The sequence below is a fragment of the Zingiber officinale genome, chromosome 5A (genome assembly GCF_018446385.1).
Source record: "Zingiber officinale cultivar Zhangliang chromosome 5A, Zo_v1.1, whole genome shotgun sequence".
Taxonomy (NCBI): Eukaryota; Viridiplantae; Streptophyta; class Magnoliopsida; order Zingiberales; family Zingiberaceae; genus Zingiber; species Zingiber officinale.
Window position 1 is genome coordinate 8,511,987 of NC_055994.1, and position 16,515 is coordinate 8,528,501.

General features: G+C 50.3%; 1 protein-coding gene across 4 annotated transcripts; it reads left to right on the forward strand.

Annotated features, from left to right (window-relative positions):
• The first annotated feature begins 433 nt into the window (after window positions 1–433).
• On the forward strand, window positions 434–3,332 carry LOC121979732 (heparanase-like protein 2). 4 transcript variants are annotated; one of them, XM_042531716.1, is made up of 10 exons: window positions 434–754; window positions 925–1,139; window positions 1,222–1,258; window positions 1,354–1,537; window positions 1,628–1,776; window positions 1,869–2,102; window positions 2,170–2,359; window positions 2,444–2,569; window positions 2,635–2,734; window positions 2,821–3,332. In XM_042531716.1, the coding sequence occupies exons 2-10, from the start codon at window positions 933–935 to the stop codon at window positions 3,205–3,207; spliced, it is 1,614 nt and encodes a 537-aa protein (XP_042387650.1). In that variant the 5' UTR covers window positions 434–754; window positions 925–932; the 3' UTR covers window positions 3,208–3,332. The 4 variants fall into 4 exon arrangements, with proteins under 4 accessions (XP_042387650.1, XP_042387649.1, XP_042387651.1 ...); XM_042531715.1 differs by having other exon boundaries at window positions 931–1,139; XM_042531717.1 differs by having other exon boundaries at window positions 434–704.
• Window positions 3,333–16,515: the final 13,183 nt, after the last annotated feature.

Sequence of the window (16,515 nt, forward strand, 5' to 3'; positions counted from 1 at the left end):
GTCCCTTGTTTATCGTAATCGTCCTTCCATACTTGAATTTTTAGATCCGTCACTATGTATATTTTTAGATGCCTCTCATATGTTCAGACGCACAGATATCGTCCGGGTACCTCGATTCACCTTTTTAAGTTGAAGTGCTCGGACGGAGAGAGCGATGGAGATAGCAATGCGTTTTTCTTGTAAAGATTATTTTATCACAGTTTGTTTACCATTTCTAGTTTGACTGTTGTAGCCTAGCGCTCACATGGCCAGCTTTTATCCTCTATTCATTGCGCGAGGCTTTTGTCAGACCATTGCACAGACGATGATGCTCAGGGAATCATATATATTTTGGGCGACTAGATATCTCTTCAGTAATAATTTAATCCATTATTACTTTCTTTTCTTTTCCTTTTCTTTCTTTTCTTTTCTTTTAAGACTGGATTCCAAACCAACTAAATTACGAGCGGAGTGAGCATACCTACCTTGTGATGTTCTCCAAGTGCCAAACGGGACCACGAAGAATATGACAACGAAGCTGAACCGACGCCCACCGGAGTACGACTAAATTGGACGAATCTATTCCCGGTTGACGCAAATCCAGCCAACAACCGCACGGACTCCGATCCCCACTGCTAGATTGCGGATGAGGCTTGTGATGTAGGGGAATTCCTTCTCGCAGCCAAGGCGGCGCCTCTTCCTCCTCCTCCCCTCCCAGAGAAAAAGTTTGTCTTTTTTTCTTCCAAAGATAAATTGAATCTCACGCCAATTGCAGGTCTTTTTTTCTCGATTTTGGAAGTTTACAGTCATCAAAATTATTTTTTTCCCCCTTTTGTTCACAGTCCGTTGCGAAATCGTAATTTCATCAAAGAACACAAAAAAACCATTTTCTGCTGTGTTTCCTTTCTGGCTGTGGATGATCAATTGACGCAGTGAGCTTTGAAGTTGCAGGCATGATTCTTCAGTTTCTTCTGTCTGCCCTCTTCCTCATCGCCGGAAGTTTAGCTGAAGAATCCCCAGATGTCACGCTCACAGTCAGAGGATCTGCTTTGGCAGCTGAGATCGACGACAGTTTTGTGTGCGCGACTCTCGATTGGTGGCCTCCTGAGAAATGCAACTACAATCAGTGCCCATGGGGACAAGCCTCAGTTCTCAATCTGGTACAAAATTTGCTTTCCAACCGACTGATCTGATTAGCAAGAACAAGTTTTCTGCTAACCAATGAACTTTCTCCCTCTTCAGAACTTGACTCACCCACTCCTAGCTAAAGCCATCCAAGGCAAGAGCTTTCTTCCTGCTGTTTCCTTTTCTCCAAGTTGATTAATCTGCCAAGTATGTGCTCGTCTGTTTAATTAAAACCATTAAAAAAAACAGCTTTCGATCCTTTGCGGATACGCATCGGAGGATCACTGCAAGACCAAGTGATGTACGGAGTTCCCAGTTTGGAGTCTTCATGTCTTCCTTTTTCCAAGACGAGCGGCGGCTTGTTTGGCTTTTCTCAAGGGTGTTTGACCCTGGCGAGGTGGGATGAGCTAAATCTTCTATTTGAGAAGGGAGGGTAAGTTTCAGCGCATCTCCAATCCATGCTGATTTCTCTTCTGATTAAACAAACAAAAAGAGTATAAAGTGCCGTGATTAATCCTTGAAGTGCAATCGTCACATTTGGTTTGAACGCACTGAATGGGAGGCAGCGTCTCAGCAGTGGAATGTGGGTAGGCGACTGGAACTCCACAAATTCTCGTGATTTCATCGAGTACACGATTTCAAAAGGATATCAGGTCGATTCATGGGAATTCGGTATACCATGCCTCCTCTTTACTCTTTATATATCCGTCGAGAATGAAGATTCATCTACTGAATCAGGAGTACAACATGTGTGGTTGCATTAGGTAATGAATTGAGTGGTCGAGGTGTTGGAGCAAGGGTCAGTGCTCAACAATATGCACAAGATGTGATTGCACTTAAAGCCCTCCTGGAGGAATTGTATCGAGATTCGTATACACGGCCGATCCTTGTTGCTCCTGGAGGATTCTTCGATCAGCAATGGTATGCTCAGCTTCTTCAGGATTCAGGTTCAGGAGTCATCGATGCCTTGACACACCATATATACAATCTAGGTGGAGGTATGTGTTCAAGTGATGTTTACATTCAAAAATCTGTATCTGCAATGAATTAGGCCAAAAAACACAGGTGACGACTCCCGTATCGAAAGTAGAATACTAAACCCTGGATACTTGAGTCAGATAACTAGTACATTCCAAAACCTCCAACAGACAATAGAAAGTCATGGACCATGGTCGACTGCTTGGGTTGGTGAAGCAGGGGGTGCATACAACAGTGGAAGTCGTCGTGTATCGAACAAATTTCTCAATAGCTTTTGGTAATATTAACTTGGCTTTTGCATTGATGTTTTTTGATCTCAATTGTCTGAATTTCAGACTAAAACTTGTTCAACATAACTCAGGTACTTGGATCAACTTGGTATGGCATCAAAGTACAACACCAAGGTTTATTGTAGGCAAACCTTAATCGGCGGAAACTACGGCCTTCTTGACACAAACACTTTCATCCCGAATCCTGATTACTACAGGCAAGACATCCAGGAGTCCTACTCTAGTAAAGAATGAGTACTAATCCTCCCAATTATTGTCACAGTGCATTGCTGTGGCACCGGCTGATGGGGAAGGGAGTTCTATCCATCAATATGAGTAGCTCATCGTATTTGCGAGCCTATGCCCATTGCGCGAAAGGAAAGGTATGGACATCAGTTGATAATTTTGCTTGAGTGTTTTCTTCTATATTGTATATTGATGCTATTCTTCATGTCACACACACACACAGGCAGGCATAACTCTGCTCCTGATCAACCTTAGCACATTCACCAAGTTCAGTGTGAGCATCCAAAATGATCTCAACCTCATTCTTGCCGAGGGAGGAGGCGTTCAGTTGGACAGTGCCTTCATCCAGAGCCTGAAGGAAGCAGTCTCCTGGATCGGGAGGAAAGCATCAGATGAATCAGTGGAGAGAGAGGAGTACCATTTAACTGGGAAAGGCGGAAACCGTTTGAGCCAAACCATGCTGTTGAATGGCAATCCGCTGGAGCTTCTTGAAGGAGAGATTCCTGAGTTGGATCCTGTGTATGTCCCAGCCAACTCCCCTGTGGAGATTGATCCCTTGTCTATAGCATTTGTGGTCTTTCCCAACTTCGAAGCTCAAGCTTGTAGTTGATGAGTTTGGCCAATTTTTTTTTTAATTTGAGATTTCAAAGATTTGGTTGTGGATCAAAGGAGTTGTTATGTAAGTTGTTGACATGGATAATATAAAAGTGCAATGTTATAAAAAAACAGATAGTTGTTTTTTTTTAATATAATATTTTAAGGATAAAAATTAAAAGAGGGCTCTAAATTATACAAATCCTTTTGGCATTAAAAAAAATCAAAAGGATGTCTATTTTACCTCAAAAATTTTTTATTCAATATCATTGGAGTAGTTACCGAGTAATTACTATAACATTGTTTCTTACTTCAGTGTTTTTGTAGCAAGTATGATTAATTGCTGCAATGTATATAAGCTATTAACTAGCTAGTATAACTATTTTAAAGTGATTTATCATATATAAGTTATTAACTAGCTAGTATAACTATTTTAAAGTGATTTTGATGAAATTGATAAAGAATATTTTTATAGAATAGTGTTTATAGTTTAAAATTTAGGGTTTAATATTTTTAAGATTTAGAATTTAGTTACAATTTGTAGAAGTTGTTTGAAAATTGTTACAATATGTAAAAATTACTTAATAGTTGTTATAGTGTAAAAAATCAACTATGTTTAGTGTTGAGAGTTTAAGATTTAGGATTTAACTATAACGTGTAAAAATTACTCGATTAGTCACAATATGTAGAAACTATTTGGTAGCTGCTAGAGTGTGTAAAAACTACATAGTAGTTACTATAATGTGAAAAATCAATTATTTCAGTGTTTAGAATTTAAAATTTATGATTTAATCACCATGTGTAAAAATTACCCCATAGATACTACAACGTGCAGAAGCTACTCAAGAAGAGGTGACTAATCCAAGCGATCCGGTGGTAAGGACGGGGGACCCTCGTTGGCGGGAGGTCAACGACACGTGGAGGTCAATGGTCAAGAGGGTCAACCCTAAGGTCGTGCCGAGCGGACAGAGGTCATGCCGAGCGAACTGGCGGGCCGACCGAACATTCGGCCAGGGGTCTCCCAGGCCGGACGAAAGACAGCCCGACCAGGGGTCGAGTTTCCGATGCTCAAGGTAATAGAGTCTCTGGGCCGAGCGGACAGGCCGCTCGGCCGAGCCACAGGACAATAAGGCGCAATCCTATTCGAGCACATGAGCAGGGTTTCCCCGCCCAGTCCGAGGTATGGGCATTCCCGGAGGCCATGAGCGCCGAGCGACCGGTCCGCTCGGCCCGGGAACAGGCAAGAGGTGCAAAGGGACAGAAGGGACCGCTGGTAACATCATCCTTGAGACACCTGCCGCCGACAAACAGCATGGTCGGCTGCCAGAGCGGACAGAGTATCGTACGGTGAAAGTTTCCACCATCACGTCAGGGATATGCTCGGACGATTACAGAATGGTGTCAGACATGCTTTTCTAATACAACCCTACTGAGGTATGTTTGGGGAAGCGTGCACACATCGAGAAGCGTGTCCGCGCCTCCCCGAGGTCCTATATAAGGATCCCCAAACTTCGACGGAGGTACGCGATTCTCATCACTATAGCCATAGTAGCATTACTTTGCTCCTCTTCTTCTTCACTGCCTGACTTGAGCGTCGGAGGGTCGTCACCGGGAAACCCCTCCTGGCTCGACTTCTTTGCAGGTTCGCCGGAGGTCTACACCATCATCAGAGGATAGCGGAGAGCGTCACGTCCCCAGCGTCCATCGACTCAGCGCTCGGGCAGGATCAAATTGGCGCCGTCTGTGGGAACGTTCCTGAATCCAAGCAGAGACGATGGAAGAAGCTGAACGCCAACTCATGGTGACACTCTCTCCCGAATAACTAGACGCGCTCATCTAAGCGCGGGCGGCCAAGATAGTCGAGCAACAGCAAAAGGCTCAAGCCGATCGGATAGCGCAACAGGCAACGTCGGCATCAGGCGATCGAGCGGCACCAGATGACCAGCCGGAGCAGCTCTCAATATGGGGCCAGAACAAAGGTCCGACCGGCACTCAAGTGGAAGCCCCGCCCGCCCCGATACCGTTCCATCAGACTTTATTCCAAACACCGTCAGAAGTCGCTCAGGCCAACCTCGACCGAGGATCTTCGTCTGACGAAGCCCCCGCGCGGGACAATAGAAAAGGCAAGGCGCCCCAAGCGGATTTATCCCCCGAGCGGATCAACCGACAATTTTCCGACGCCATCCTGAGAGACCCGCTGCCAAGGCACTACGCTCCCCCTGAGATCGGAGAATACAACGGGACCACCGACCCGGATGACCATCTGGGTAAGTTCGATAACACAGCTACTCTGCATCAATATACATATGGTGTGAAATGTCGGGTGTTCCTCACCACCCTCTCGGGATCGGCGCAACGATGGTTCCGGAGGTTGCCGGACGGATCGATCACAAGCTTCAGGGAATTCTGCACGGCACTCCTTCACCATTTTGTGAGCAGCAGGCGCTACCAGAAGACCAGCGTCAACCTGTTCGCAATAAAGCAAGGTCCAAGGGAGATGCTCCGAGCCTACATCCAGCGTTTCAACCAAGTGGCTATGGATATCCCGACGGTCATCTCGGAGACCATGATGAACGCATTCATGCAAGGATTGGTAGATGGAGATTTCTTCCGCTCACTCATTCGGAAGCCGCCCCGCAGCTACGACCATATGTTGCATAAGGCCAACGAATATATCAACGTAGAGGAACCCTAGGCGACCAGAAGGAAGGAAGCCCCATCTGAGCCACCAGCCCCAGCCGAGCGGAAATGACCTACTAGCTACCATCCACCTAGAGGACCTCGGGAGGGAGCCGCCCGGCCTCATCAGCAAGCAAGGTCGCATGCCGTTCAACAAGTAGCGACCGATCGACCTAAGCCCAGGGGGAAGGTATGGACTCCCATGTTTTGTTCCCTCCATCAGTCAGCAACCCACAACACGCGCGATTGTCGGAGCCTCCCCCCAATCGCTCATCCTACGCCAAGGAACTATCGCCGTCGATCGCCTTCGTCGGACCAGCGACATCGACACTAGAGCCCTGGTCGACGCGTGGAAAGAGGATCCCCCGAGCGGCAACATCATCGGTCCAGGACTCAGCCTCGGGCATCGCACGAGCGTCCCAGGCCATCCGCTTGGGAGGAAGAGAATAAAAGCAACATGTCCCGAGGAGAAATTAACATCATCGCTGGTGGACCAACCGGAGGTAACTCCAACAGGGCAAGGAAGGCGCACGCTAGACAGCTCACGATCCATGCAGTTGGCTGCAGTCAGGAGCGTGCGAACGGGCCCGAGATCATCTTTGGGCCTAAGGACCTCGAGGGAGTCGAAGTCCCGCATGATGACGTCCTCATCATCCGAGCGGTAATAGCTAACTACACTATTCACCGCATCTTTATTGATACAGGCAGCTCGGTCAATATAATCTTCCAGAAGACATTCGACCAATTACAAATCGACCGAGCTGAGTTGCGGCCGATGACAACCCCCCTCTACGGGTTCGCCGGTAATGAAGTTTTACCGGTCGGACAGGTCCGGCTAGCTATTTCGCTGGGAGAGGAGTCACTCAGAAGAACGCAGACTGCTAACTTCATCATAGTCAACGCTCCCTCCGCGTATAATGTGATCTTGGGGCGACCAGCTCTCAACGAGTTCCGAGCGGTCGTCTCCACCTTTTGCCAAAAGGTCAAATTCCCCGTGGAAGATCGGGTTGGAGAAGTCCGCGGAGACCAATTAGCAGCCCGGCGATGTTATGTGGAGATGGTCCGAGCTGAAGCGAATGCAGCTCGGAAGGCACCACGCGTCGAGGTAAATGCTATAACCGAAAAGCAACCTTCTTTAATTTACGAAGAAAAGGAGGAAGTAAATATCCACCCTGTCCAACCGGATGCCACTACGTTCATCGCATCTGACCTGGAGTCGAGCCAGAAGGAGAAGCTGATCAGATGTCTTCAGCAAAATTGTGACATCTTCGCTTGGTCGACTCATGAGCTGCTAGGGGTCTCGCCGAGCGTAGCACAGCACGAACTTCACGTCCGGTCGGACGCTCGGCCGGTGAAGCAGAGAAAGAGGGACTTCAGCGCCGAACAGAATGTCATCATCTGAGCTGAAGTTGAGAAGCTTCTGGAGGTCGGCCACATACAGGAGGTGCAATTCCTGAGCTGGCTCGCCAATGTGGTGCTAGTCTCCAAGCCAGGCAACAAATGGAGAGTCTGCATCGATTTCCGGGATCTAAATAAGGCATACCCTAAGGATTTTTACCCTCTACCCTGGATCGACCAACTGGTAGACTCTACTGCTGGATGCAAGCTGATATGCATGCTGGATGCATATCAGAGCTACCACCAAGTGTCACTCGCCAGGGAAGATCAAGACAAAGTGAGCTTCGTTACTACGGACGACACTTACTGTTACAACGTGATGTCGTTCGGGCTAAAAAATGTCGGAGCCACATACCAGCGGCTAATGAACAAAGTGTTCCGGGAGCAGATCGGGCGCAACCTGGAAGTCTACGTGGATGATATACTAATCAAGTCACTCCGAGCGGCGGATCTTTGTACAGACATAGAGGAAACCTTCCGAACACTGAGGAGGTATGAAGTCAAGCTGAACCCCCAAAAATATTTGTTCGGAGCAAAAGGCATGTGTTTCTTGGGATACATCGTGGCCGAGCAGGGCATAGAGGCGAACCCTAGCAAGGTGAGAGCACTGCAAGACATGCCACCTCCCAGGAATCTGAGGGAAGTGCAACGCTTCACCGGTCGGATAACGGCATTGTCAAAATTCATCTCTAAGACAGTGAATCGGAGCTTACCATTTTTCAAGATCTTGCGCCGAGCCACCAAATTCCAATGGGATCAGGAGTGCGACCGGGCGTTTGAGGAGCTGAAAGCCTATCTGAATTCATTGCCCGTACTGGCTAAACCGAATGTAGGCGAGCCACTCCGTATATACCTGTCATCAACCGAGCATGCTATCGGCTCGGCGCTGGTGAGGGAAGGTGGAGAAGAGCAGCCTGTGTATTTCTTGAGCCACGTCTTAAAAGATGCTGAGTCCCGCTATACTGGTCTCGAGAAGCTCGCGTTCGCTCTAGTCCTGGCCGCACGGAGGCTCCGTCCTTATTTCTTGGCGCATACTATCATCGTTATGACGAACAGCCCGCTGGGGAGAATACTCCTAAACCCTGAAGCGTCCGGGCGGCTCATTAAGTGGACGACGGAGCTCAGTGAATTCGACATCCAGTATCAACCCCGCTCAATCAAGGTGTAGTCCTTGGCAGATTTCATAACAGAGGTACAAAATCCTGAACCCGAAGCTTTGTGGAAGGTATTTGTAGACGGGTCGTCCACTCGACTCGAGAGTGGGATCGACATCTTGCTGCTCTCTCTTCAAGAAGAACGGATGCTTCTGTCCATCCGGCTGGATTACTGGGCAACAAATAACGAGGCGGAATATGAGGCCCTCATAGCCGGCCTACAGGTCGCTCGGCATGTGGGAGCCCACCGGGTGACACTGTACTCTGACTCCCAATTGGTCGCTGAGCAACTCTCGGGGTCCTTCGAGATAAACAGCGCAAGGCTCCGGCTCTACGCGGATGCCTTTGAAAAGCTCAGAAATAACTTCATCGAGGTTGTCATACAAAAGATTCCCCGAGCTGAGAACCAGTCAGCGGATGAATTAGCCAAGCTCACTAGCTCAATATCGCCGATCGTCATACAACAGCCAATTGAGTAGGTGTCCTTGGTGGCGCACATCGACCGAATGGAATGCCTCACATTCCCGAGCGATTGGAGAACAACCATAATAGAATTTTTACGTTCGGAGGCCACGCCGTCCGATCGGGAGGAAGCCCAGCTACTGAGGAGGAGAGCCGGTTGGTTCACGCTCATTGGGGACTAGCTTTACAAGAAGGCGTTCTCCCGCCCGCTGCTGAAGTGTGTCAGCTCGGAAGACGCAGAATATATTCTCCAAGAAGTACATCAAGTATCTTGCGGAGGTCATCCGGGCGGGCGATCGTTGGCTAGGAAGATCCTGCTAGACGGATACTTCTGGCCAACCCTACAGGAAGACGCTGCTCGGACCATCTCAACCTGCCTGTCCTGTCAGAAGTACCATAGTTTCTCCCATAGGCCAACGAAGGAGATGAAGGCGTCTACTGTGTCCTGCCCGTTCGACTAGTGGGGCATGGATATAGTAGGACCTTTCCCCATGGCAACCGGGCAGTGGAGGTTTTTACTAGTGGCGGTCGACTATTTCTCCAAGTGGGTCGAAGCCGAACCACTGGCTAAGATAATCGAGCAGATGGTTAAGAAGTTCATCTGGCAGAATATAATCTGTCGGTTTGGTTCCTCGTCGGCTCATTTCGGATAACGGGCGGCAGTTCGTCGGTCAGCAGCTCGAAAAATGGTGCAAAGGGTACGACATCGAACAACACTTCACTTTCGTGGCGTATCCTCAAAGCAATGGTCAAGCCGAAGTAGCCAACCGGGAGATCCTGCGAATGCTTCGGGTTCGACTCGACCACATGGGAGGAAGTTGGGTGGACGAGCTGTCGGCATACTATGGGCCATTCGCACCACCCCAAAGGAGGGACGGGGGTAACGTCGTTCCACTTGGTATACGGGGGCGAGGCGGTCATCCCAGTCGAGGTCGGAGTATAGTCCGATCGGATCCAGAGCTACGATGAGGATAATGCGGAGCGGAGGCAGCTGGAGTTGGACCTAGTTGACGAAGCACGAGCTAAAGCAGCCGTCCGGCTGATGGCATACAGGCAAAGAATGAAGCAGAATTACAACAGGTGTATAATTCCCAGAGCCTTCCAGGTCGGCGACCTAGTGTGGAAGAAGGTGAAGCCGGTTGGCGATGTGAGCAAGATGGAAACTCCTTGGGCGGGGCCCTTCAGAGTCATAGAGAAGCTTCAATCGGGTGCTTACTACTTGGAAAGCGAGGATGGATGACGGCTCGAACGACCATAGAGCGCAAACCACTTCCAACCATACCATGCTGGGTAAAAGGTGCGCCAGTGTAATTCATTGTGTATGCTCCATGCGTCTGTATCCTTTGGCTGCAGGAGTAGAGATTAACAAAATAACAAAGGATATGAACATTGGGTGCCGAACGACAAAGCTCCATAAAGACCGTCGAGCGGCGACGTTAAACTCTAGAGTCGGACCGACGACTATAAAACCCCCGGCCCGAAGACCGTCGAGAAGTGACATTAAACTCTAGAGTCGGACCGACGACTATAAACCCCCCGGCTTGAAGACCGTCGAGCGGAGATGTTAAACTCTAGAGTCAGACCGGCGACTATAAACCCTCCAGTCGGAAGACCGTCGAGCGGCGACGTTAAACTCTAGAGTCGGGCAGGCAACTATAAACCTCCCGGCTTGAAGACCGTCGAGCGGCGACGTTAAACTCTAGAGTTGGACCGGCGACTATAAACCCTTCGGTCGGAAGATCGTCGAGCGGCGACGTTAAATTCTAGAGTCGGACCGGCGACTATAAACCCCCCGGCTTGAAGACCGTCGAGCGGCGACGTTAAACTCTAGAGTCGGACCGGCAACTATAAACCCCCCGGTTTGAAGACCGTCGAGCGGCGCCGTTAAACCCTAGAGTCGGACCGGCGACTATAAATCCCCCGGCTTGAAGACCGTCGAGCGGCGACGTTAAACTCTAGAGTCGGACCGGCGACTATAAATCCTCCAGTCGGAAGACCGTCGAGCGGCGACGTTAAACTCTAGAGTCCGACCGACGACTATAAACCCCCCGCTTGAAGACCATCGAGCGGCGACGTTAAACTCTAGAGTCGGACCGGCGACTATAAACCCCCCGGCTTGAAGACCGTCGAGCGGCGACGTTAAACTCTAGGGTCGGACCGGCGACTATAAACCCCCCGGACAGGATAGCATCGCGTAGATATACTAAGGCCTAGCGTCTAGGGCCGATGATCAGCAAGACTTGATCCTAAGGACAAGGAGAAAACAATGGCATGCGCCTACCAGCGCCAACCAGCGAAAAGCTAACGGAATGGAAGGTCGTTCGACCGAGCGACGTAGTTGAGAAAAATACTTCAACGAAAAACTAACAGAAGTTCCATGCGGAATGAAGGTCGTTCGACCGAGCTGTGCAGTTACAAGAAACACTTCACGGAAGGCTAACAGAGCAAAAATTGGCATTCCAAAGTTACATTTATAAGTTCGTCGATCAGGAGGGTTACAGAAAACACTTCATTCAAGATAATTGAAAACATGCTTTGGAATGGTGGTAAGAAGCGCCGCATGCTCCGTAGCAGGGATGACCACGGATTCGGGGAGCTGACCCTTGGACTTCAGATAGTCCGCCGTGGCGGTGATGGCCAACTCGAAGGCAATGACCATCCGGTCGCAGACCTTCTCAGCAAATTCCGCCGAGCGGATGTACTTCTGCCTCAAGGTGGCGACACGGCCTGGCTCCGCCTCCTGGTACTCCTTGAAGGCGGCACGAGAAGCGTCGAGAGCTTCCTGCAAGGCCTTCAATTCGTCCTTGAGTTTGGTCACCTCCTCCGAACGACCTTTTTGCTCTCCGTCCAGCAATTCGGCTAGCTCCTTCACACACTGCTCCAAAGCTCGGGCCTCCACATTCTTCGCTTCCAGATCGGCGATAGCGGATTTTTCCGAGTGGTTGCGAGTTCTATCTTGCGGTCATAAGTTTTGACCCGCTGTTCGAGCTGGGACAGCATGTATGCCTGGTCAGCCGTCTTCTTCCGCTCGGTCTCCAACAGGTCCTTGGTCTTCGTAAGCTCCTTCTGCAGCTCGGCATATAACGGGCTTTGAGAAGAAGACAGGTCGCCTAGACTCTTCAGTCTCTTCAGCTCCTCCTCCACCATGGCCAAGCGGTTGGCAACAGCGATGTCTTCCACCCATCTCTGATGTACGTTGGAGTGTTAAAATGCCGACCTGGAAGACTACATAAAAGAGCAGAAATGAGGCTTACCCCTGTGGACTGCTGCATGTGGCTGTCAGCCAGTTTGTCGAGCGGTATCATGGCAACACGGGCACGGGAGTCCGCCCACATCACAGCAAGGGACCCCTTGATAGTGATCATGTGTTCAGGAGCCGTCGGCTGATTTGACTCGGCCATAAACGCCTCAGTGGGGAGGTGCAGGGTGACCTTAATAGTGTGGTGCCGGTCCGGAGTTGTGTGAGCGGACGCCGAGGGATCGGAGGCGGGGCTGGACATCGAGGACAGAATGTCCGAGCGACGGACTCGGCGGGGTACAGGAGGAAGAGAACTGACCGGCACCACTTCGATGGGGTCCGCAGGCGGATCCAGTTGGGAGGGGGTCCGGTCGGAGGAGAGCGCCTCAACCGATGGCGCTTTGCCGCGGGGAGATGCGATGCTCGTCCGCTCGGATGCTTGCACTGCGGAGGTGGCCGAACGGAGGGGCATCTCAACACGCCGTCTCTTCTGGTTGAGTGGGAGCTCGTCCTCCGGATCAGATCCCACCTCCCGAACGGTCGGCTCCCGACTGGAAGTCACTTCCGCAGGCGAAGCCTGAGCAGCCGACTCCCCTGCATTTGCCTCGCTCTCACCCTCGTGAGAGCCGACCGGGGTGAGGCCCAACTGCTCCATTTCCTTGGCAGCGGCCGCCTCGAGCACCGCCGCTTTTTTCTTCAAGATCCCGAACAGCACAGACTCCATTACGATGTTCGCTGCAAGGAAAGGGGAAGAAAATCAGTTAGAACTCAAGGCAAATGCACAAGTAAATTTCTTACCAAAGCTGCTCGGGAGGGGGGACCGGCTCGGACTCAAGCCAAACATATACATCACGCCTTCAGGAAGAATCTTATTGATGTCGAGCTTCAGACCGGCGAGCATATTGGCTGCCTAAAGATAATCCAATTGGGTTTTATACCTCTTTAGTTCGGGGGAGGTGGGCGGTCTGACCTGCCATTTGGTCCGAAAAGGAAGCCGACCGGGGATATGAAGAGAAAAGTAGTACTCTTTCCAATGCTTGTTGGAAGAGGGCAGTTTATCAAAAAATATTAAACCGGGCCGAGCCTGAAATAGATAAGTGCCCGGCTCGGACTGCTTGGGATAGTAGAAATAATAGAAGGCCTCCGGGAGGAGGGGAATGTTGTGTATCTTAAATAATACCACAACTCCGCACAGAAGGCGAAAAGTGTTGGGAACCAACTGGGCGAGCGGAATGCCAAAGAAGTTGCAAACTTCAACGATGAAGGGGTGGAGAGGAAACCGCAGACCGGCTATGAATTGGTAGCGGAAAAGATAAAAAGCGCCGCGCGGAGGGTTGTGTGGCCGAGCAGAAGGCGAGGGTAAAATCAGTTCGAAATCAGAAGGGATGTCAAAAGCGTTTATCAGGCTCTCGACATCACGCCGATCGAACCGCGACTCCATGGTAGTATACCATGGGCCGAGAGCGAGGTCCGCGGGCTGGGAAGAGTTAGCCATCGTCGGAACAGTGACCGAAAGGCAAGAACGCGGCAAGGAACGCAAAGAAAACATGAGAACCGAAGGGGGAAAGGCAGAAAACCTTACAGAAAAGATGAGGATCGAAAGAAGAGGGCAAGGGGTCGTCGGAGTGCCGAGGAACGAGGTCACCGGAGCAAGGAGCGCATGAAAAGGCTTTTGAGCACGCAGCGGCGAAAGTGCGGCGGAAGAAGGCGACGAGAACTTTATAAGGATGGGCTCGATCCGCCCGAGTCGTCGGATGCAGGTCACATAACCCGAGGCCTGCATCTAACCGTCCATTTCAAACCGATGAACGTCGCATCGGGCATAAGACAGCGGGCGTACGATGACGTCAACAGCGCCACGTGGCACTCGGTCAGAGGAGAGCATTTAATGAGCCCCATCACGAGGCAGAACCCGCGTGCTCAACCATAATGGCGGAGATTTGCACGTATTCCGAGAAGATCCCGCGGACATCATCACAGGCCATCGACATGCTAGTTGGGCAGCCCTCGGCAATTAGCCGACCAGCGCTATTCGACCCCATAGTGGCCGAGTGGAGGTACACTTTCGGGAGTGGTAGGATGGCTGTCACTTGGCCAAACTCATAGTCCAGTCAGTCGGACTTAGCGCCTCCTTCGACTAGACTTGAGGGGGAGGCATGTGATCTGGTGGTAAGGACGGAGGACCCTCGTTGGCGGGAGGTCAACGACACGTAGAGGTCAATGGTTAAGAGGGTCAACCCCAAGGTCGTGCCGAGCGGACAAAGGTTATGTCGAGCGGACTGGCGGGCTGACCGAGCATCCGACCGACCGAAATCCGGCCAGGGGTCTCCCAGGCCGGACGAAAGACAACCCGACCAGAGGTCGAGTTTCCGATGCTCAAGGTAATAGAGTCTCTGGGCCGAGCGGACAGGCCGCTCGGCCGAGCCACAGGACAATAAGGCGCAATTCCATTCGAGCACATGAGCAGGGTTTCCCCGCCCGGTCCGAGGTATGGGCATTCCCGGAGGCCATGAGCGCCGAGCGACCGGTCCGCTCGGCCCGGGAACAGGTAAGAGGCACAAAGGGACAGAAGGGACCGCTGGTAACATTATCCTCGAGGCACCTGCCGCCGACAAACAACATGGTTGGCTGCCGGAGCGGGCAGAGTATCGTACGGTGGAAGTTTCTACCGTCACGTCAGGGATATGCTCGGACGATTACGGAATGGCGTCAGACATGCTTTTCTGACACAACCCTACTGAAGTATGTTTGGGGAAGCGTGCATGCATCAAGAAGCGTGCCCACACCTCCCCGGGGGTCTTATATAAGGACCCCCAGACTTCGATGGAGGTATGCGATTCTCATCACTGTAGCCACAGTAGCGTTACTTTGCTCCTCTTCTTCTTCACTGCCTGACTTGAGCGTCGGAGGGTCGTCGCCGGGAAACCCCTCCCGGCTCGGCTTCTTTGCAGGTTCGCCGGAGGTCTACACCATCATCAGAGGATAGCGGAGAGAGCCATATCCCCAGCATCCATCGACTCAACGTTCGGACAGGATCACCAAGGATCCACATACGATGCTCACTCCACTAATAAAACTCTCATTCTTAGTAACTACCGGAGGTGGAGAAACCTCACACAACATTCACACATATAAGAACTCAACGTAAGAAGAAAAATACAATGAATACAAATGCAAAACTCTCTTCTTGCTCATTTGTTGCTTGTAGTTGTCTCTTGAACCTTGGAAGTACACCAGCACTTGTCCCCAAGAACTTCTAAGAACCGGTGAGAAGTGTCGGAGAAGCTCGCGTGAAGATCAAGAAGAAGGATTTTCGCGTTTGAATGATTAGTCGCCTTTATATTTACGCTTCTAGGACTTCCAATCGATTGGGGCTCCTCCATATTGATTGTCACGCCAGATCCCAGCCATCTCGACCGTCCAAAACTTACATCCTATGCAACGATCGTATCCCAATTGATTGGGGAGGCTTGAATTGATCGGCTAATCAATTCAGAGCCCCTTTGTGCTCTTCGCTGGAAAAGCCTGAATCGATCAACTGATTGATTCAGCTTTCTCGCTTCACACGCGATTTCCAGCTCCTAATCAATTGGCTGATCGATTGACGGTTCCCAATTGATCGACTGATCGATTGGGAAACATTCTGTTTGCGCGATATAAGCTCCCAATCGATCGACTGATCGATTGGGCTGCTGTTTATCACAATACTCTCCCAATTGATCGGCTGATTGATTGAACTTCGGTTCAATCGATCGGTTGATCAATTGACCACCATTGACTTGTTTAACTTAAGCTTAAGGGCCTCCAATTCCAACATCCGGTCAACCGTGACCTGTTGGAACTCCTTATGACTAGCATCCAGTTAACCTTGACCTGTCGGGACTTCTTCACCAAGTGCCTGGTCAATTATTTGACCCACTTGGACTTTTCTCCTCGTGCCAAGTGTCTAGTCAACCTTGATCCACTTGGACTTACCATCTCGTGTCGAGTGTCTGATTCTCCATGGCTCACTTAGACTTCCACTAGATGTCCGACCACCCTTGACCCATCTGAATTTCCTCATGTCTGACTTTACTCATCAAGTCTTTCCATTTGTCTAGCTTCACTCACTAGGACTTTCCATCTGTTTTACTTCATTCACTAGGACTTTCCATCTACCTGATTTCACTCATGAGGACTTTCACCTAGCTTCACTCACTAGGATTTGCCCATTGTCCGACTTCACTCACAAGGACTTTCACTTGTCTAGCTTTACTCACTATATCTTTCACCTGGCTTCACTCATCAGGATTTCCAACTGCCTAATCTCCAGTTAGGATTTTCCCAGTCAAGTATCCGGTCAACCCTTTGACCTACTTGACTCTTCTTCACAATCTCCCTAATAGGATGATTG